At 40.3% G+C, this 23,053-nt stretch overlaps 1 protein-coding gene across 11 annotated transcripts in view; it reads left to right on the top strand.

Moving 5' to 3' along the window:
• The first annotated feature begins 7,585 nt into the window (after window positions 1–7,585).
• LOC105483654 (solute carrier family 25 member 26) overlaps window positions 7,586–23,053 on the top strand; it is a 169,537-nt gene continuing 154,069 nt past the window's right edge. For 4 of the 11 annotated variants that reach the window (XM_071092051.1, XM_071092052.1, XM_071092050.1 and 1 more), the window contains exon 1: window positions 7,826–7,972. In XM_071092051.1, coding sequence (XP_070948152.1) covers window positions 7,940–7,972 — 33 coding nt within the window. In that variant the 5' untranslated portion in view covers window positions 7,826–7,939. Of the gene's footprint in view, window positions 7,973–17,228; window positions 17,445–23,053 lie in introns of all 11 variants that reach the window. The other 7 variants (XM_071092048.1, XM_011744636.3, XM_071092054.1 and 4 more) reach the window with 7 other exon arrangements.

Here is a 23,053-nt window from a genome sequence, read left to right on the forward strand (position 1 = left end):
TGTATTTGTTACAATCAATGGACCCGCATTGAAACATCATTACCCCAAATCCACAGTTTACATTAGGTTAATCACTCTTGGTGTTGTACTTTCTATGGATTTGGACAAATGTATAACCACATGTGTCCACCCTTATAGCATCATACAAAATAGTTTAACTGCCCAAAAAATCCTCTGTGCTTCACCTGTTCATTGCTCCTACCCACAACATCTGGTAACCACCTGTAGTCCCAACTACTTGGGAGGCTGAGGCAGGAGAATCACTTGAACCCAGGAGGCGGAGGTTGCAGTGAGCTGAGATCGTACCACTGCACTCCAATCTGGATAACAGAGTGAGACTCCGTCTCAAAAAAAAAAAAAGTAATTATTCATTAAAAATGATCAGTAATGTAAAAACCCCCAGAAATGTCAGGGTTTAGGGTTAGATATGGTCTGGCTGTTTGTCCCTTCCCAATCTCATGTTGAAATGTGATCCCCCGTGTTGGAGCTTGAGCCTTGTGGGAGGTGTTTGGGTCTTGGGGGTGGATCCCTCTTGAATGACTTGGCCCCATCTCCACAGTAATGAGTTCACATGAGAGCTGGTTGTTAAAAAGAGCCTGGCAGCTCTCTTTCTACCTCTCCCACCATGTGACATGCCTGCCCCCACTCCACCTTCTGCCAGGAGTAAAAGCTTCCTGAGGCCTCACTAGAAGCCAAGCAGACGCTAGTGCCATACTTGTACAGCCTGCAGAACCATGAGCCAAATAAACCTCTTTTCTTCATATGTTATTCAGCCTAAGGTATTCTTTTATAACAATGCAAAACTGATTCACATTAAGATTTTATTACATATGGCCATATTGCTCAACAGAAAAGTTGCTCTGACTCTCCCTCTAGAAAAAAAATCCTTGCCTATTTAAAATGTTAAAAAATATGCTTTGTTGTTGTTTTAATTTTCATTTCAATGTTACTAATAGGTTGAAAAATATTTTTTAACATGTTCATTATTTGTATTTCTACTTTTGTGATCTTTACTCATTTTTTTCTATTGGTATTAGTGTTTTTCTATTGAGTTATGGGAACTATTTACACTTAAAAATTTGACGTGATTATATACATTGCACATATTTTCCCTGTCAAATTTATTTTAATTTTAATTTTTAATAACAAAGCCATTAACTGAAAATATTTTTTTGAGACATAGAAGATATTTCTTTATCTCAAGAATAGAAAAATGTTTGCCTTGATCAGGCACAGTAGCTCATGCCTATAATCCAAGCACTTTGGGAGGCTGAGGCAGGTGGATGGCTTGAGGCCAGGAGTTCCAGACCAGCCTGACCGAAGTGCTGAAATTCCATCTCTACTGAAAATACAAAAATTCAGGCATGGTGGCAGGTGCCTGTAATCCCAGCTACTTGGGAGGCTGAGGCAGGAGATCACTTGAACCTGGGAGGCAGAGGTTGCAGTGAACCTAGATAGCACCACTGCACTTCAGCCTGGGTGAGAGATACTCTGTCTCAAAAAAAAAAGAAAAAGAAAAATGTAAACTGTTTAACTTTTTGTTCTATTGTTATTATTAATTTTAAAATTTATTTTTATTTTTTGAGACAGGGTCTTGCTTTGTCACCCAGGCTGGGATGCAGTGTCATGAACATGGCTCACTACGGCCTTGACCTCTTATCTCAAATGCTTGTCCTGCTTCAGCCTCCCGAGTAGATGGGACCACAGGCACGTGCCACTATGCATGACTAATTGTTTTATTTTTGGTAGAAACAAGGTCTCCCCATGTTGCCCAGGCTAGTCTTGAATTCCTGGACTCAAGTGATTCTCCCACCTCAGCCTCATGCAGTTCTGGGATTCAGTACTATTTTAATAGTTTAATTATATCACTGAAAAAAATATGGAACTGTTTTAGGAGGCAAAGCGTAAGATGGAGATCCAACATTATTTTCTTCTAAATCGTTAGCTGACAGTCCCAAAAGCATTTATTGAAAGAGTCATCTTTTTCTCTCTCACTAATTTTAAATGCAAACATAAAGCCATATGACAAGTTTTCTGTTGATTCTATCACTTAAAGGAAAACTGACTTTTCAAACAGGCCTTTTAAAATTTTCATTTGACTTTCTTTCCATTATATATATTTACTATCCTTTGTAGATGGATTGAAATAGTTTCAGGAATATTTTTATTGAAAATGATTCTAACTGTTGTCTTAGTCCATTGTGCTGCTATAACAACATACCACCGACTGGTTAATTTGTAAAGAACAGAAATGTATTGCTCAAAATTCTGGAGGCTGGGAAGTCCAAGGTCCAGGTACTGGCAGATTCAGTGTCTGCAGAGGGCCCAGTTCCTGCTTCCAAGGTGGCACTTTTGAACAGTATCCTCACATGGCAAAAGGTGGAAGGGAAAAAAGGCTGAATGAATACTTTGTGAAGCTTCTTTTATGAAGACTTTAATCGTATCCACAAGGGAGAAGCCCTCATGACCTAATTGCCTCCTAAAAGCCCCACCTCTTATCACGCTGGTGATTAAGTTTCAACATATGAATTTTGGGGGACACATTCAGATCTTAACAAATATTATCGTTTTTTTTTTTTTTTTTTTTTTTTTTTTGAGACGGAGTCTGGCTCTGTCACCCAGGCTGGAGTGCAGTGGCGCGATCTCGGCTCACTGCAAGCTCCGCCTCCCGGGTTTAGGCCATTCTCCTGCCTCAGCCTCCCGAGTAGCTGGGACTACAGGCGCCCGCCACCTCGCCCGGCTAGTTTTTTGTATTTTTTAGTAGAGACGGGGTTTCACCGTGTTAGCCAGGATGGTCTCGATCTCCTGACCTCGTGATCCGCCCGTCTCGGCCTCCCAAAGTGCTGGGATTACAGGCTTGAGCCACCGCGCCCGGCCATATTATCGTATTTTTCAATAAAAATCAGTAACATGGGGTGGGGTGCCGTGGTTCCCACTTGTAATTCTAGGCTGAGGTGGGTGGATTGCTTGAGCTCAGGAGTTCGAGACAAGCTTGGGCAACATGGTGAAACCCCATCTCTACTAAAAATACAAAAATTAGCTGGGTGTGGTGGCATGCTTTTGTAGTCCCAACTACTTGCAGAGCTGAGGCAGGAAGATTGCTTGAAACTGGAGGTTGAGGTTGCAGTGAGCCAAGATGGTACCACTGTATTCCTGCCTGGGCAACAGGACAAGAACCTGTCTCAAAACAAACAAACAAACAAACAAACAACAACAAACAAAACGGTAACAGGGGCTTGGAACTTAAGCCTAGTCCTGGTTGAAGATCATGTCCTTTTTTTTTTTTTTTTTTTGAGCTAGGCTTAAATTATTTTTTGAGCTATGTCTTTGATTTCTTGCTAATTTTATAAATACTATTATGATTTTAGAGCTTGTTTAAAAGAAAACTTGGCTTACAGTGATAGATTTAAGTGAGAAAGACAGTATTATTATAATATCACATGTATAATGCAAATCAGTGCTTACCACATTGCCTGTATCTTTTAAAATGAAAGATTTGAGAACATATGCTGCCTGCAATGTGGTGATAATGATGATGCATTGAAATACTCCATTTAAAAAGCATGCACAAGTAGTAATGAGTTTTTCTGCTAGCATTTCATGAAAAGGAAGCCCTAGGTCATGTTTGTAATATCTGTATTTCCTAAAGGGGTTCCAGTGGTATCATGAAATACCTGGTAAAGACTTTACCTGCGTAAAAAGAGAGAATATGTACTTCTTCTTGATTTTGAAAGGTACCTGATAAATTACATTTCCCTCCAGGTTACCAGAAAATGACATCAACACAGTTTTTTTCTTGCAAAGAATGACATCAAAAACTTCCAGGAACATTAGTAGCTAGAAATAAGATTTATTTTCACTTAGGAAGCTGTAGTAGTATGTATCACAAAATACTTATGCACCTTGATAACGTATCAGTCTCTCATTCATAATATTCAGAATCTCTAACTTAAATAGGAAAATACAGAATAAACTCAATATTTTCTATATGCCAAGCACTAAACTAAAACTTTCTGTGCATGTATTATTTATTCCTCATCATCCCGTGAGATAGTAATATTTTAATCAACTTTATTGACCTATAGTTTACATTTTTTTTTTTTTTTTGAGATGGAGTCTCGCTCTGTCACCCAGGCTGGAGTGCAGTGGCCCAATCTCGGCTCACCGCAACCTCCGCCTCCTGGGTTTAAGAGATTCTCCTGCCTCAGCCTTCTGAGTAGTTGGGACTCCAGGCGTGCGCCACCACATTAGGCTAATTTTTTCTATTTTTAGTAGAGACAGGGTTTCACCATGTTGGCCAGGCTGGTCTCAAACTTCTGACCTCAGGTAATCCACCCACCTTGGCCTCCCAAAGTGCTGAGATTACAGGCGTGAGCCACAGTGCCCAGCCTTATAGTTTACATATACTAAGTACAACCATTCTAATTGTGCAAGTCAGTGTGTTTTAGGAAATGTATACACCCATGCACTACTACCACAATAATAACAGATAATATCTTCATCATCGCAAACTATTCTTTTGTGCCCACTTTGTAGTCAATCCTTTGCCTCCACCTCCACCGCCGGGAAACCACTTGTATACTTTTTGTCACTATAATTTTGTCTTTTCCAGAATTTCACTTAAGTGGAATCACAATATATGTAGTCTTTTTTTTTTACATTGCATAATGATTTCAGATTAATCCATGTTGCTTCATGTATCAGTAATTCATGTCCTTTTATTGTTGAGTGATGTTCCATTATAAGGATGTGTTGTAATATGTTTATACCACAAGTTGATAGACATTCAGGTTGTTTTCATTTTTTTACTATTATGGATAAAGCTGCTTTGAAATATAATGTAAAAGTATTTGTATGAATGTTGAGTTCTCTTGGGTAAATACCTAAGTGGGGCATTGGATTTTATAATGGTTGTACCATATTAAATTTCAAACAGCAATGTATGAGATTTCCAGTTGCTCCTCATCCTTGTCAACACTTGTCTTTTTAATTTTAACCACCCTAGTGAGTGTGTATTCATATCTCATTGTGGTGTTCACCGGCATTTCCCTGATGTGGTAACCAGTTTCCAAGATGGCACCCAGTGATCCTCATCTTCCAGTATTTATGCTTTTGGGTAGTCTAGCCCCGTGATAAATGTGGATGACCTGTGTAACCAATAGACTATTGCTGGAATGACAACTGAGTAACTTATGAGGACAGGCCATAAAAGACTTTGTAGTTTCTGTCTTGTTCTCTTTCAGACCACTTACTCTAGGAAAAACCAGCTACTATATCATGAAGACACTCAAGTAGCACTGTGGAGAGATCTATGCCATGAGGAATTAAGGCTACCTGCCAATAGCTAGCACTAATTTGCCAGTTATGGGAGTGAGCCATCTTGGAATTGGATCCTCCAGTCTCAATCAAGTCTTATGATATGGCCTTGGCCACCATCTTGACTGTAGTGTCATGAAAATTTCTCAGTCTAAAACACTCAGCTAAATGACTCCTTGATTCTTGATGTATGAAAACTGTGTGAGGTAATGTAAGTTTATCGTTGCTTTAGTCTGTTAAATTTTGGGGGTAATTCGTTATGCAGAAATAGACAAATAATATGGATTTTGGTACTTGGAGGTGGGTAGTACTGTAATTCCTAAACTGTGGGAGTGCCATTGGCACCAGGCGGTAGGTGAAAGGTGGGAAGACTGTGAGGGAAATGTCAGTGAAAGCTTATTGATAGAACCTTGATGGCCTTTGAGGAGGCTGCCAGTGAGGGTTTATAGGAATGTGAAGTAGCAGGATTCTAAGGTTGCCCTCAAGATTCCTGGCCCCTAATGTGTTTTGCATAATTACCCCACTGAATGTGAGCAGGACCTGTGAGTATGATAGAACATTACCACCATGACAATATTATAATATATGGCAAAAGGGATTTTGCAGATACAATTAAGGTCTCTAATCAGTTGACTTTGAGTTAATAAAAATGGAGATTATCCTGGGTAGGCCTGACCAAAACACATGAGACTTTGAAAGACACAAACAGCAGCAACAGAGATTTTTCTGCTGGCCTTGACAAAGTGAACTAGCATGTTTTGAGAGGGCCTATAGGCAGCATAGGGAAAGGTATTCTGGGTAGAGAGAACAACATGGGCAAAATTAGGAGGCTTGAAAGTGTATAGTCTGTTTGTGTGTAGTCCGGCTAGAGGGAAGAGTGACAGGAGACACCAGCTGAGAGGTGTATACCATGCTAAGGAGCTGGACTGTCTCCACTGGCAGCAGGGGTGCATTGTAAGCAGGGAAATGACATTACCATCATCTTTAGAGAATACTTTCTATGAGCCAGGAACTAGGCTAAGAACTTGAGTGCATTATCTCATTTAATCTATTAATAGTACCGCATGACAAAGTTACTATCATTATCGCCACTTTACAGGTGAGAAAACTTAATCTTGGAAAACTTATGCCCAAACCCAGCAGGTGATAGCTCAGAATTTGAATTCCATCTAACACCTAAAGCTATTCTGCGAATCATTTCTAGATCATTTTATCTAGAAGAGAATAAGAATAATTATAAGAATAATTCTAACAGTGTTATAGAATAGGGATTGAAGAAAGGCCAGGCAAGGAGCCTGTTCAGGTATTATAAGGGTTTTGAGGAAAGATGATGAGGGCATTAAGTATATTTTCAGTGTTTGCTCTGCTATGTTCTCTGTAGCCACACTGAGTTGGTTACTTGTTGGAGCATCAGGAGCCTCTGTAAAATGAGGACAGTAGCCGTGCTGACATCATAGGGTTGGTGAAAGGATTCAATGAAAAAATGTCTGTCAATCACTTAGCACCACGTCTGATGTAGTTGGCCCTTAATATACACAGAAGTTTACAAGGTATTTGTTTTTTTTTTTTTTTTTTTTTTTTTTGAGACGGAGTCTCGCTCTGTCACCCAGGCTGGAGTGCAGTGGCCGGATCTCAGCTCACTGCAAGCTCCGCCTCCCGGGTTTAGCCATTCTCCTGCCTCAGCCTCCCGAGTAGCTGGGATTACAGGCGCCCGCCACTTCGCCTGGCTAGTTTTTTGTATTTTTTAGTAGAGACGGGGTTTCACCGTGTTAGCCAGGATGGTCTCGATCTCCTGACCTCGTGATCCGCCGGTCTCGGCCTCCCAAAGTGCTGGGATTACAGGCTTGAGCCACCGTGCCTGGCGAAGGTATTTGTTTAATACAGACAGGTTCACTCCAAGAAATTTTATTAAGTACTTAATAACGTGTGCTTTGAGGTGTACACATGAGTACAACAGCGAACAACATGAACAGGTAAATAACTGAACAAACTAATAATTTTAAGTACAATAATTGCCTGTAAAGAGAAATGGAGGATGCTAATTTTTAGCTCCGGTCAGGAAACTTTTTAAGTATTTTTCTGTATCTTTATTTAATAATCTTCTGATAATGAGTTAATTTAATATAAACTCAGATAAAATTTGTTGACAAAACTAAGAGATAAACCAAAATGAAATATCCAATTAGGATTCCGAATCGCGCCTCCAGAGGTTAGTACCGCCCCTCACGACTCCTCCCTCCGCCATAGCCACGCCTCTTTTGGGTTTACAGTTCAGAATCACCCCGGCCTCATTCTACGGCTGCTCTCTCCTGGATCCCAGCCGAGGATCTTTTGCTCGCGAGAGTTCCTCCGTCTAGCTGCACACAACGCTGCTGCAGGAAACAGAGGTAAGAGAATTGCCGAGACTTAGCTCGACCACACTCCCCGAGGCCCCGCCCCTCCTCTCTGGCCCTCCTCTTGGCCCGGGTCTTGGGCGTTGCACGTGCAGTTGTTGTGGTTCTACGTCACGTGGTCCCGGAAGTGCACGATAGGCCCGCCTCAAAGATGGCGACGCCCACCGCGCGAGGACGTGATCCGCCTCTGCTCCGGCTTGGATTGTAGCCTTGACGAGGTCTGAGCGACCATGGACCGGCCGGGGTTCATGGCATCGCTGGTGGTGAGTGCGGGGCGGTGGGGTGGGTCGCTCAGAGTGCCGGCGTCCGGCATTGGAGCCGGTGGGGGTTCTCAGCATTGGCTGTCTTCCGGTTTTGCGCGCTGGACTGTCCTCGGGTTACTGGCAGCCAGGTCTGAGAAGGAGCGCGGGGCTCCCAGGCCACTAGCGGGCCTGGTATCAAGGCTGTGTCTGCACTGCCAGGTCGTAAGAGACAGGTGGGGGAAGGAAGGGGTACTTGACTCGTTGTCTTTTGCACAGTCATTTACTTAAAAGAAAAAAGAGCTTCTATTATACACTGTTAACTACTCTTTTGGGAATTAAAGAACTGTAACACAACAACAAAAACCTTACTCAAGTCGCTCAAAGCCCTTGTATTCGATACTGCCTTTCTTATTTTGCTGCATCTCTTTTCAGTCTTAGAAAATAACATGTCCATCTGTTCATTCAATACATAATCTGCTATTTCTGCCTAGGCTTTGGAGAAATATTGATGAGCACACATAGCAAGCTCATTAGTAACGCTGCGGAGTCTATAGACAGGCCTAGTATTTAATTCCGTAGCAGAAAACTACAAGCATCAACATGTCTTAACAGAAAAAAACAAAAACAAACCAAAAAAAAAAAAAAAACACCTTTACCAAATATTTTGGAGCCTCCAGTAGGGCATATTAGATACAGCAGTTCACAAGACAGAGTTTGGCTGCCTACGTTTTCATTGTGTGGAATGGGCAGTGACAGACAATAAATAATTTTAAAAATGATTTTCATAGGGAAAATGGAGGCCCACAGTGATTTATTCACTGAATTATCAAATTTTGGTGTTGCAGGTGTTGAGGATAGCATGGTGAACAAGATATACCTGCTCCTAAGGGTCAGGTGTTGGAGACAAAATAGTAAAATGACTGTTGGGATAAATAACAGGTGGGCTAGGTTCAGCGTGTTAGGGGAATATATGGAAGTAGGGATGTCTTAGCCAGACTTGTAGGATGATAACTTTAAATCTAGATTTGTTGAAACTTGTATAAGGTAGGTCTTAGAAATATAAAGAATAATGTTACCGCCCTTTTTTTTTTTTTTTTGAAACGGAGTCTCACTCTTAGCCCAGGCTGGGGTGCAGTGGCAGCATCTCGGCTCACTGCAAGCTCCACCTCCTGGGTTCAGGCCATTCTCCTGCCTCAGCCTCTCGAGTAGCTGGGACTACAGGTGCCCGCCACCAAACCCGGCTAATTTTTTGTGTTTTTAGTGGAGGTGGGGTTTCACCGTGTTAGCCAGGCTGGTCTCGATCTCCTGACCTCGTGATCCGTCCGCCTTGGCCTCCCAAAGTGCTGGGATTACAAGCGTGAGCCACCGCGTCCGGCCAATGTTACCGCTTTTAAGGAGCTTTCCTGTCTAGCTGGTGAGACAGCAGTAGTAGTTTGTCAGCTAACATTCCTGTACCAGGAACTGGGGTAAGCGCTTTACATACATTATCCCATTTAATTCTCACAATAATTGAAGTCTTATCCTAATTTTCTAAATGAGGAAACTGGGATACCAAGCGGTTAGATAACTAGTTCAAAATCACACAAGTGAGATCCATTTCGTGTGTATAAGTATTGGAGCTCATATTTCAACCCAGGTGATGTCACTTGGGAGTCGTGTCCTTATCTGCTTCTTGATACTCTCAAGTCAGCAAAGTTTGCAATTGCTAAAACACAGGTGAGTGCTGCAGTTAACAAAATAATGGATTTAGTATATACTTAATTACAAAGTATGATACACATGCAGTAAAGTATACTTTTTTCCCAATGTATTTATAGAGAGTAAAATTAGGATCAATAGGTGGAAGTTTCAAGAAACTAGATATCATTCCAGGTAAAGGAAAAACATTTTATTCATTCAGCACATGGTTGAGTTTGCATGTATTCTGCCCACTGGGTATTGTGGTAGGCTTTGTGGATACAGTGGCAGATAACCCCATTTCAAGTATGGAAGAAAGGCCAACAAAACAGTTGCAGTGAATAAGTGCTATGGAAAGAAATGAACTGAAGATGTGACAGAGTAGGGAAATATTGGTGAACCTCTTAGATGGAGTGACCAAGGAAAGCCATGAAGAGGTGACATTTCGGCTAAGACCTAAAAGATGGGAAGGGGCTTGAATTTTTGATGATCAGAATGGGAGGTTCAGTCATGGGGAATAGCTCAAGTGGAAAGAGCTTAGCGTATTCAAGTGGTGAGGCCTAATGGGTAAGGATAACGTGGCAGGGGATGGTATGGGTGGGGTAGGCAAAGCCAGCTGAAGTGGGGCTTCGTGGGCTAGGGAAAATAATTTGGATTTCTTCTGAAGTGTAATGGAAGCTATTGAAATGTTTTGTTATCAGAGTAGTACAGAAATGGAGTGGCTACTTTTTAATGTCTTGGAGTGCCTTTGAGACAGGGTGAACACTCCTGAGGGAGTTTGGTTTTGCTTACTACTGTGTTACCAGTACCTGGCACTATATAAGCACTCAGTACTACTTTGAATGAATGAAAAGCCGAGATGATCGCTGAAGTCTTGAAACTTGGATTTGAAGAATTAAATGAGATAACATTACACATGCACAGCAGAGCCTGGCAAGTAGCAGACATTGAAATGCTCCCTTCCTAAAGCTTCATGAAGAGGACTGAATAAGTGGAGAGCCTCTGGGATTTTAGTTTTCATTTGGAGCACAGAGTGGGCTATCCAGAAACAAAATCCTCAAAGAGTGCATTGATCAGTGTATACTTTTAGGAAAGCAACTGGAGCTAAGTATTAGCAACCTAAAGATATTTATATTAATAACATTTAACTCAGTAAAGACAGTAAGAAGCTACTAAAACATGGGACAGAGGGGAAGAATTAGGCAAACAGTGGGAAAGCCATTTCTTGGACTAGTCTGCAGCCGTAAAAAATAGTGCTTGTGAAGAGAATGTACTATAATTACATGGAAAATGCTTATGAGATAAAATTAAGAGAAAAACATTGCATGTATGTACATTTGCTTGTGCCTAATTAAAGCTATGTTAAAAACTATTCCATTCATGGGGGAAAAAAGCCAGATTGAAATACCCCAAAATAACACTTAAGTATTTTTGGTGGTAGGATTACATTGTGTAAGTCTGTTCTACTGTTGCTAACAAAGACATACCAAAGACTGGGTAATTTATAAAGGAAAGAGTCTTAATTGACTCACAGTTCCACGTGGCTGGGGAGGCCTCATAATGGTGTGGAAGGCAAAGGAAGAGCAAAGTCACATCTTACCTGGTGGCAGACAGGAGAACATGTGCAGGGGAACTCCCTTTTATAAAACAATGAGATCTTGTGAGACTTATTCACTATCACCAGAATAGCATGGGAAAGACACACCCCCATGATTCAGTTACCTCCCACCAGATCCCTCCTACAACACATGGGAATTATAAGAGTTACAATTCAAGATGAGATTTGGGTGGGGACACAGAGCCAAACCATATCATTCCACCCCTGGTCTCTCCTGAATCTCATGTCCTCACATTTCAAAACCAATCATGCCTTCTCATCAGTCCCCAAAGTCTTAACTCATTTTAGCATTAACTCAAAAGTCCATAGTCCAAAGTCTCATCTGAGACAAGGCAAGTCCCTTCTGCCTATGAGCCTGTAAAATCAAAAGCAAGTTTATTACTTTCTAGATACAGTGGGGTTACAGGTATTGAGTAAATACACCCATTGCAAATGGGAGAGATGGGCCAGAATGATGGGGCTGCAGGCCCCATGCAAGTCTGAAATTCAACAGGGCAGTCAAATCTTAAAGCTCTGAAAAGATCTCCTTTGACTCCATGTCTTACATCCAGGTCATGCTGATATAAGAGGTGGGTTCCCATGGTTTTGGGCAGCTCTGCCCCTGTGGCTTTGCAGGGTACAGCTCCCCTCCTGGCTGCTTTCATGGGCTGGCATTCAGTGTCTGTGGCTTTTCCAGGCACAGGGTGCAAGCTGTCAGTGGATCTACCATTCTGGGGTCTGGAGGACAGTGGCCCACTTCTCACAGCTCCACCAGGTGATGTCCTGGTGGGGACTCCTCTATTGGGACAGCCACATTTCCCTTCCACACTGCCCCAGTAGAGGTTTTCCAGGAGAGCCCTGCCCCTGCAGCACACCTCTGCCTGGACATCCTGACGTTTCCATACATCATCTGAAATCTAGGCAGAGGTTCCCAAACTTCAATTCTTGTCTTCTGCACACCCACAGTACCAATACCACGTGGAAGCTGCCAAGGCTTGGGGCTTGCATCCTTCGAAGCCATGACCTGAGCTCTACCTTGGCCCTTTCTAGCCATGGCTGGGACACAGGGCACCAAGTCCTGAGGCTGTACATAGCAGGAGGGCCCTGGACCCAACCCAGGAAACCATTTTTTCCCTCCTAGGCCTCCGAACCTGTGATGGGAGGGGCTGCCATGAAGGTCTCTGACATGCCCTGAAGACATTTTCCCCATTGTCTTGTCAATTAACATTTGGCTCCTGGTTATTTATGCAAATTTCTGCAGCCATCTTGAATTTTTCTCCAGAAAATGGGTTTTTCTTTTTTACCACTTCATCAGGCTGCAAATTTTCCAAACTTTTATGCTCTGTCACGTCTAGGATGCTTTGCCACTTAGAAATTTCTTCTGTCAGATACCCTAAATCATCTCTCTCAAGTTCAAAGTTTCACAAATCTCTAGGGCGGGGCAAAATGCTGCCAGTCTCTTTGCATAGCAAGAGTGACCTTTACTCCAGTTACCAACAAGTTCCTCATCTCCATCAGAGCCCACCTTAGCCTGGATTTTATTGTCCATATCACTATCAGCATTTTGGTCAAAGCCGTTCAATTTTCTAGGAAGTTCCAAACTTTCCCACATCTTCCTGTCTTCTGAGCCCTCCAAACTGTCCCAGACCCTGCCTGTTACCCATTCCAAAGTCACTCCCACATTTTCAGGTATGTTTATAGTAGCATCCTAGTCTGGGTACCAGTTTACTGTATTAGTCTGTTCTCACAGTGCTGATAAAGACATACCCAAGACTGGGTAATTTATAAAGGGAAGAGGTTTAATGGACTTCCAGTTCCACAAGGCTGGTGGAGGGGCCTCACAATCATGGTAGAAGGCAAGGGAGGAGCAAAGTCATGTCTTACATGGCTTCAGATGAGAGCGTGTGCAGGGGAACTCCCCTTTATGAGATCGTCAGTTCTTGTGAGACTTATTCGCTATCACCAGAACAGAATGGGAAAGACTTGCCACCATGATTCAGTTACCTCCCACCAGGTCCCTCCCACAACATGTGGGAATTATGGGAGCTACAATTCAAGATGAGATTTGGGTGGGGACCCAGAGCCAAACCATTTCATATGTGTTCTTTTTATTTTTTTGAGACAAGGTCTTGCTCTGTTGCCCAGGCTGGAGTGCAGTGGCACTGTCTCAGCTAAAGTGATCCTCTCACCTCAGCCTCCTGAGTAGCTGGGACTAGAGACATGCACCAACCACGCCTGGCTAATTTTTTTAATTAAAAAGTTTCTTTTTTTGTAGAGACAAGGTCTTGCCATGTTACCAGATTTGGTCTTGAACTACTGGCCTCAAGCAATCCTCCTGGCTCGGCTTCAAAGTGCTAGGATTACAGGCATGAGCCACTGAGCTCAGCCCATGTTGTTGTTATAATTTTTAGAACTTTTTTTTTTTTTTTTTGTAGGCAGAGGTTTCTTGTAGAGAGAGGTTTCACAGGTATGAGCCACCACACCTGGCTGACCCTAAGAATTTTTGTCAAAACGTTAAAAACGCTTTGGTTGTAAATATATAGGGGAAAAGTTGCAAAACTGATATTTACTTAGTACACTGTAATTAAAAACATTAGAAACATTAATAACTTAATTTTTTGGACAAAACCTTATCAATAGTAGTTTGAACATTTGCTTGTGTTCTCATTATGTATTACAGATGAAGCATCTTTTTATGCCTTGGCAAGTTGTCATACTGCTTTCTCAGTTCGGATCAACTTCTAACATTTTATTTTTTGTGCTTTCCATGTTGTGAGTTCCTTTATTGTGAAGACTTGCTGGCATAACTTACTCTGGGACATTTTCATCCTTTTCATTGCAACTACTTTCCTCATTTATGTTAAGTTTGCTCTCACTTATTTTTTCTAGTTACTTATCTAGATTAATGACAGCAGTGTGAGTATTTCCATGGCCAGCTGTTTCTTCTGTAACACTATTTATGTTTGATTTTCATTTAACTTTTGTTACCATTTTGCATTTTGTTTTTGCATTTTCATCTTTGTTCATCAATTTTCTATTTTTATAAAATGCCCTGTACATTTATTACTGAGAGATGAGGTAACACAACTGTTTACTTTGCTGTCTGTGCATGAACTAATATGCAGTGACTTCTGTTAATTGCATTGTGATTTGTAGACTGAACAAATGGTAACATTTACACTTTATCCAGTTACTCATAGTTAATATGCTGTGGTAACTGAAATTTGCCCTGGGTTGTTGGGAGATTCATGTTGTTTAAGTAAATCATGGTAACTGAAATTAATGTATGTAGGTACCATGCAAAGTGAGGACCACTTGTAGTGTTTTTTTTTTTTTTTTTTTCCTTTTCCTGTTTTTAGTGAGGTGATTTTTGGCTGTGGTCTGGGGAGCTTTTTCATAATAGTTGGGTGTCTTCTCACTGGACCTACACTTCTGCTGAGAACCACTGGCAGGCAGTAGGAGACTTGAGGAGAACAATACGGGTTATGATGGGAGGGGTTCTTGGGTGGAGTGAAGAAAGGTAATATGAATGAAGTATTGGGTATACTATTAAAAGAGGTTTTCTGTGTTTTTTTGTTGTTCTTGTTTTGCCTCATATCTTTTCTGGATAGTGGCCTCCTAGTTTTCAATTTGTAGTAAAGGGTATCTTTGAAGTAAAGATTATCTCCAAATTTATAAGAAATTGAGAATTATGCTTCTCTTTCTCAGGACTTGTGTGACTTGTTTCTTTTTGGCATTTATGTCAGAGTGAGCAGGTCTTCCCTTTTTGCTTGCTTTTGTGTTGAGCAAGAAATTATCTTAACACAAGTATATTCCAAATTTTGCTCAGCCCATGGAGCATGCAAAGCACTGCTTGGAGACCACCAATATGCAAGGACCACAGTTGAGAACCACCACTTTGATGGAGGCATTTTTTTGTGCATCTCTAGTACCCAGAGATGGGACTACCTTTTTTTCTCATTTTTCTTCCTGTTTAAGAAAGACATACTTGGGAAGTTTTAGTATTTGATAACTTAGCTGTAAGTGACTTGTTAATGTGCTTTTGTTACCACTTCCAAACCTTACTACTACATGTTGCAAGTTGCTTTAAATATTAAATCTTTTGTAATACAGACAAAATTTGAGTAACGTTAATTAAATTCCAAATAAAGGAAAGATAAAAGTTTCACCCACAATTATCTCACCCCCCACAAGGCAGCTTTTACATGCCTAACCAGATACATTTGTTGGCCTTTGCTCTGTTATTTGGAGTTGAATTCCTCAAAAATATGGTCCCCCACCTTCATGGATTTAGAGTCTAGTAGGAGGCAGATGCTATACAAAACTTAATTATGTAATTCCACTTGCTGGTAAAACTTAACTGTTTACTGAGCACTTTAAAAGTGTGTATGCAGCTTTTTCATAGCTGAGGTCATATAGGTACAATTTTATAGTTTACTTAAAAAATTAACATATAAGTTTGAATACAAGAATCATAAAGCAATTTGAACACTAGTATTTCTCTTAAGTTTTTGAAGTTGATGCTGAATGTTCCTGTCATGCATTGCATGATTTGGTTTCTGTTGAGTCAGTTCACTGGGGATTCTTGTCCAGAGAGCAGAATTTGAAAAGAGCTTTTAATTCATTATTGCTAGTGAAAATTTGGATTTACAGATTTTAATATATGAATTTGTCAATTGAGTTGAATATAGGAATGTCATCTTCAGTCTTTGGTAAAGTACTCTAGGCTTTTGCATGGTTTTTAGTATTTCCATGTCAGTATTGGTAACAGCAAGCTTTGAAGGATGTTTATAGTAACATAATTCTAAAAATAATAGTTCCTGTTTATTGATACTTGATTAAGGGCCAGGCATTTTGCTAACCGTATAACAGGTTCATCTAATTGTGTTTAGTTCTCATTTATTTAATTCTCAAAAACTGTGAAGTGTAGGTACTCTTTTCCCTGTTTCATGTGTCAAGAAACACAGGCTTGGAGAAGTTAAATAGTTCTACTAAGAAGACTGACATGGTTTGGCTGTGTCCCCACCCAAAATTTCATCTTGAATTGTAATCCCCATAATCCCCATGTGTCAAGGACGAGACCAAAGGTGGAGGTAATTGGATCATGGGACGATTTCTCCCATGATGTTGAGTGAGTCTCATGAGATCTGATGGTTTTATAAGTGTCTGGCATTTCCCCTCTTTCAGTCACTGTGTCCTGCTGCCCTGTGAAGAAGGTGCCTGCTTCTCCTTTGCTTTCTGGCATGATTGTAAGTTTTCTGAGATCTCCCCAGCAATGCGGAGCTGTTAGTCAACTAAACACTCTTTTCTTTATACATGACCCAGTCTCGGGTATTTCTTTTTTTTTTTTTTTTTGAGACGGAGTCTCGCTCTGTCGCCCAGGCTGAAGTGCAGTGGCCGAATCTCAGCTCACTGCAAGCTCCGCCTGCGGGGTTTACGCCATTCTCCTGCCGCAGCCTCCCGAGTAGCTGGGAATACAGGTGCCCGCCACCTCGCCCGGCTAGTTTTTTGTATTTTTTAGTAGAGACGGGGTTTCACCGTGTTAGCCAGGATGGTCTTGATCTCCTGACCTCGTGATCCGCCCGTCTCGGCCTCCCAAAGTGCTGGGATTACAGGCTTGAGCCACCGCGCCTGGCCAGTCTCGGGTATTTCTTCATAGCTGTGTGAGAACAGACTAATACAAAGACCAAGTTGAAAATGAAGTTAGATCTGGTTGATGCCAAAGCTGTGTTCTTAGGCAGTACTTAATTTGAAATAATTCCTGGAGAAATGGAAGAATAATCAAGTCATATTCTGGAACCATTATTATTTTATTCTTGAGAATACTCTCACTAAAACAAAACAAAACAAAACTGAGCATACACAGTTTTTCCATTAGGAGGTAATAGTAAGCAGAGGTTTCCGGAGAAGTCCCCCTGAATATTCTACAAAGTGGTCAGGGTGGCTGGGGAATGCTGGGAAGAATAGCAGCTGGTAGCTAACCCTGGCTTTTGGTTGTCACAGGTGCGGTGGCAGACCAGAACAGGGACCACCGAGCAGTGCTTGACTGCAAGATTTCTTCTGAACATTTCATCTTTTTACAAAGTGTTATCTCATCATCCCACGTTTCTATTTTAGTAACCCTGCTACATAAGAGACACTGGGTTAGATATTTAGGAAGACAGAGCTGACTGACTGATTTGGTTTCTACTCTGAAGGATCTTCATGTCAGACATCATGGTTAGTACCAAAAGCGAAATACAAACAACGTTATATGCTAGAGTCAAGGACATAGCATTTAATTGTGACTGGAAAATTGGGAAAGGCTTTATGAGGAATGTGGCTTTGGGTTGCAGCTTAAGAACCAAGAGGATTTTGTCAGGGGCATGTGTGTGCATGTGTGTATGTATTGAGGTGGAGGTGATGGTGGTCTACTGGCTGCAACAGGCAGGAGACAAGGATTAGAAGGGAATTTTAGGCCGGGCGTGGTGGATTATGCCTGTAATCCCAACACTTTGGGAGGACAAGGCGGGCAGATCACCTGAGGTTGGGAGTTTGAGACCGGCCTGACCAACATGGAGAAAACGCATCTCTACTAAAAATACAAAAAACTAGCCGGGCGTGGTGGCTCATGCCTGTAATCCCAGCTACTCAGGAGGCTGAGGCAGGAGAATTGCTTGAACCTGGGAGGTGGAGGTTGCGGTGAGCCAAGATCGTGCCATTGCACTCCAGCCTGGACAACAAGCGCGAAACTCTTTCTAAAAAAAAAAAAAAAGAAGGAATTTTAGACTGAGGGAAAAACCTAAGCAAAAGCACAGGAATGAGAATTTTTAAGGAAACAGCTGGGTGCAGTGGCTCATGCCTGTAATCCCAGCACTTTGGGAGGCCAAGGCAGGTGGATCACCTGAGGTCAGGAGTTCAAGACCAGCCTGGCCAACAGGGTGAAACTCTGCTTCTACTAAAAATATAAAAATTAGCCAGTCATTGTGGTGTGCGCCTGTAGTCTCAGCTACTCCAGAGGCTGAGTCAGGAGAATCGCTTGAACCTGGGAGGCAGAGGTTGCACTGAGCCGAGATCATGCCACTGCACTCCAGACTGGGTGACAGAGCGAGACTCCATCTCAAAGAAGTTGTTTCAGGACATGTTTGAGATGTTCGAGTAGTCAGATTGGTTGAAAACTCCAAGGTCTATAGAGGGTGAAGCTGCAGAGGAGGCAGCTTAGGGTCAGTGGGTTGAGGTTCTTAGTTACCATTTGCTGAGTGGCTTTTATATATCAAGTACAACCAGTAAATTAGAGATTTTTTTTTTTTTTTCCCAGGGGAAGCATTAATTTTGAATGGCTTAGCTTTTATATATTTGTAATATTCATTACAAAACTTGAGCAAATAAAAGATTAACAAGATAGTAATAATATTTCTCATCCTGAATCTCTTTCCACAGAGGCAATAACTTCTAGCAATTTACTGTTTATGCTTCCAGATTTCTAATTATGCATATACAAATAGTTACACTTTTTTTAAGATGGGATTATATAGCATGTTTTGTTTTATAGCTAATTTGATTAAGAATATAGTGTATGTTTCTGTGCCAATAAGTATGGATTGACCTTTTTTTTTTTTTAAATTAGAGAGAGGATCTTGCTCTGTTGCGCAAGCTGGAGTGCTGGGCAGTGGCGTGATCATAGCTTATTGCAATCTCACACTCCTGGGCCCCAGTGAGCATCCCATCTCAGCCTCCCAGCAGCTAGGACTGCAGACATGAGCCACTGCACCCAGCCTACCTTGTTGTTTTAAAGGCTGTGTAGCAATTCATTATTTGTGTATAACTTAATTTACTTAACAAGACCCCAGTGGATGGACTTTGAGGCTGTTTTCAATTTTTTTATTATTACAGAAATGGTGTAGTAGACATTCTTGTATATTTGTGCATTTATTTCTGTGGAAGAAATGCTTAGAAATAAAATTAACTGGGTCAAAGGGTTTGATAATTTAAAATGTTCATTTTGCCAAATTGTCCTCCAGTAGATTATGGTAATGTTTTCATTAACAGTGCCCATACCCATTCTTCATATTTTAAATTTTTTCTAATTGGGAAAACATTTTGTTTTTATTTGATAATTAATGATGGAGAATCATATTTTCAAATTTTTGTTAGTCATTTATATTTTTCTTTTGGGAATTGCCTGGTCCTGTCTTTTGCTATTTTTTTAAAAAGTTCAGTGTACCTTTTTAGTGCCTTCTAAAATATAGATAGTAACCCTTTATTAGAGCCATTGAGTGCCTCCCATTAATATGTGCTGGTGCTGGGAACGTATTAGTAAACAAAACAGCTAAGATCTTATGGTTTAATTGGACTGGTACTGAACAAATGGTCAGAGGCAAAACTATGTAATTAAAATTGTGTTCAGTGCTTGGCAAGAGGATCTAAACCTGAACTGGAGATTAGGAGGCATTTGTACGAAGTCCTTGAAATGAGGAAGATCAGATGATTTAGAGGAAAAGATCCAGGTGGAAAGAAAGGACTGAGCAAAGGGCACATAGTGCAAGTTTTGGGAGCTGGAGGGGCTCCAGAATTTCCAGAGCCTGGAAGGCTGTGCTAGGGTTTTCTTCATCCTTGGGGCTGTTGGAAAGTTTGGAAGATTTATAGGCTGGAGAGTGGCAAGATGAAATTTGGATTTTATGAAAATGATTAGTACAGAGAGGCAGCGAGCACTGCAGGGAGAAGGAATGGGCAGTAGGGAAGGCGACAAGTATGTCAGAAAACAGAAGTGGCAGTTCTGCAGTGAGGAAGATGGTGATTCAGGTCATGGGTGGCCACTTCATTGTGGAGGAAACCGAGACTGTCAGGGAAATGTTTCCCTTGAGAAGCCATGTTAATATTAAGGCTGGTTCTTCTTAGCTGTCATTTAGGCCCGTGACCTGTGTTGATTTTGCTTAGTTAAATTACGCAGATGATTCGGTTTTGTCCTAGAGGGACAGCAGTGATGCTGTTTTTATGGTGTGCCCTCCTTCTTTTGAGAAAAAAAGTTTTATGGCATGTAATTCCGACCTATCACTTCTCAGAGTAATTGCAGAGCACTAATTAGGCACTTCCTCTCTACAGCCTGCCAACACTTCATACATTTATTAACTTAAGGTAGAGACATGTATTTTATCTATAAGATATTGAGGTCTAAATACATTGTGATGCTCTAGCAAGATTTGCTGGTTATCTGGGTTATGTCCTATTTCTTTGGATTTTTTCTAGTTAGTATTTTTCAGTATAAGCTATCATAAATTATGAAACGAATCACTTGCCTGATAACTTTCTGATAAATGATTATAACAAAATTTTCAGACTAAAGAATAAGAGTTTGATAGAGTTCTTTATAATTAGGTTGTTACTGGCTTATATATTTTTTACTTATTTACATACAAAACAATATTGATATAGGCATTAAGGTTTTTGTTTAAATCTGAAGTATGTGGTTGTGTGGCTGAATATATAGGTATTCTTATTCAGGTTCTCTGTTAGCTGTTTTTTTTTTTTTTTTTTTTTTTTTTTTTTTTTTCAGTCTCATGAATTTAAATGCCATTTGAGTTAAATAGAAGTTTGAAATCGATAGAAGTGATTGGTAATCCTTGAGTCATGTTTCACCAGACAAGTAGATTGAATCTGGTCATTTTTTTCCTCAGAAGTTAAGAATTGTGATGAAAGAAAGGTTAGAGAATCAATACATGTAAAGTAGCCAACTGGATTAAAAGAGTAATTATTGATTAAAATTTAGCAGTAGATAGTGTTTCTCTGAATCCTCACCTAAGATTAAAGAGAAAATGAGAGGGAAGTGCAGCATGTTTTTAAATAATCTAGTCACATGAGACATTTTCACCAGGATTCTATTCTCTCTGTATTTTGAGAAAATGAAGAGGCAGGCAAACTGTTTACTTACCAAATTATTATTAGAGACGAGGTCTCCCTGTGTTGCCCAGGCAAGCATAGTGGCTATTCATGGGCACAATCATAGCTCACTGTAATCTCAAACTCCTGGGCTCAAGCGATCCTTCTGCCTCAGCCTCCCAGGTAGCTGCGATTACAGGTACGTACCACCATGCCTGGCTCTACTTACTGAATTTTATAAAAATCCTGAAACAAGAAGTAAGAAGAATTTTGACGATTGGCCTTTTTGCTTTCCTGCATTACTTGTGAACTTTTTGCCATGACTTAGGGAAGGCCACCTTTATGTCCAGAAAGAAATCTCACATTATTGGATATTCTTTTGGTACTACTTGGTTTCTCTACTGGCACATCTCTGTGCCCTTTTGGGTGACGTCTTCTTAGGTAATTTGCTGAGTAGAACTTCAGGGTCTTTGGGCTTCTTTCATGTCTTTGGGCTGATCATGAAGTATAGTATTGCTATTTGTAGTAATGTACTTGTCTAGTGTAAATTAATTTTTAATAATTAACCTGTGCTAGTTAATTTGAAAATAGGTATTGGATTTATCATTAAAGTATTTCATTTTTCCAGTTAACTCCTGGGATGGTTTTATGGTGAGCGGTAAGTAAAGCAGATAGTATTTGCTAGGTACTAAGCTTTGTGACATCTGCACATTTTGTAAACTTAAAGGATGGAAACAATCAGTTTGAACTTCGGTTGTATGTTTGAATAATACTGATTCTTTTTTTTCCTTTGTCATGAAATGTATAGTTTAAAAATGTATATTTTTACTTTTTGAATAGGTGATGTATTCACATGGTTCTGATTTCAAAATTAGCAAAAATTAGCAATTCAGTTAAAAAATTGTATAGGAAAGTTTCCTCTTTATAGTGCATTTGTCTGCCTACTGTAAACTGATTTTAACTCACATCTTTAAATGATGCCTTTCGATCTGGGTGATCTTTTCATATCAGAACAAATGTTATGTTTTTGTCTTTTTCACTAATAAGTAGTGCATGTGTATTGACTTTTTTGAGACCTACATTTTGAAACAACTAATGATCCTTGTGAATCCAGATCTGTATTTTAATAATCACACATGTGAGGATTCATACGTATTAGCCTTTCTTTGATGCTCTTTGTGTTCATATTTTTTCAATTTGTTTTCTTTGACTAAGGTGTAACGAGTTTAAACATATTCTACATACGTGTCACTATAATCTTGAGGTACAGAGTTAGTTCTTAATCAGTTTTTTTTCCCCTAAAATCCATTTAGCAGGAATTAATCAGTTTTTAAAGTACAGCTTCCCCAAAGCAACATGGTATCTCTTGGGAGATTACTAGTTTGGGCCAGATTTTAATTTCCTTCAGACATTTAGCTCTTTAAAAAAATCAATTTATTCACTTGATTAAAAATTATCAAGGAATTTTCAAATACATTTAAAGCCGAAGATAATACTATATGAGTTCTTAGATGTGTGGTTATTAAAATACAGATCCAGATTCACAGAGATCATAAGCTGTTTCAAAATTCCAGTCTGAAAGGAGTCAATTCGGATTCACTGCTTATTGGTTAAGACAACAGTATAACATTTGGTCTGATGTGAAAAGATAAAGATAAATTGTTTAAAAAAAAAAAAAGTACAGAATAGTGCATATTGTACATCATCTTTTCTTTTTAAAGAAAATGAAACTATATGTTCATACATGCTTGTGTATGTTTAAAGTAACTTTGGAAGGATACAGCAAGAAACCAATAAAAGTGGTTTACCTGAGTTATTAGGAACAAGGTTGGAAGGAGACTTTGAGCTGTTGACCTTTTTTTGAAGTTTATTTGTTGCTCTTGTTGGCTATTTATTTGTTTTTAAGACACAGGGTCTTGCTGTCACCTATGCTGGAGTGCGGTGGCAGGATCATAGCTCACTGAACCCTTGAA

The sequence above is a fragment of the Macaca nemestrina genome, chromosome 2, assembly GCF_043159975.1.
Source record: "Macaca nemestrina isolate mMacNem1 chromosome 2, mMacNem.hap1, whole genome shotgun sequence".
In the NCBI taxonomy this organism is placed as follows: domain Eukaryota; kingdom Metazoa; phylum Chordata; class Mammalia; order Primates; family Cercopithecidae; genus Macaca; species Macaca nemestrina.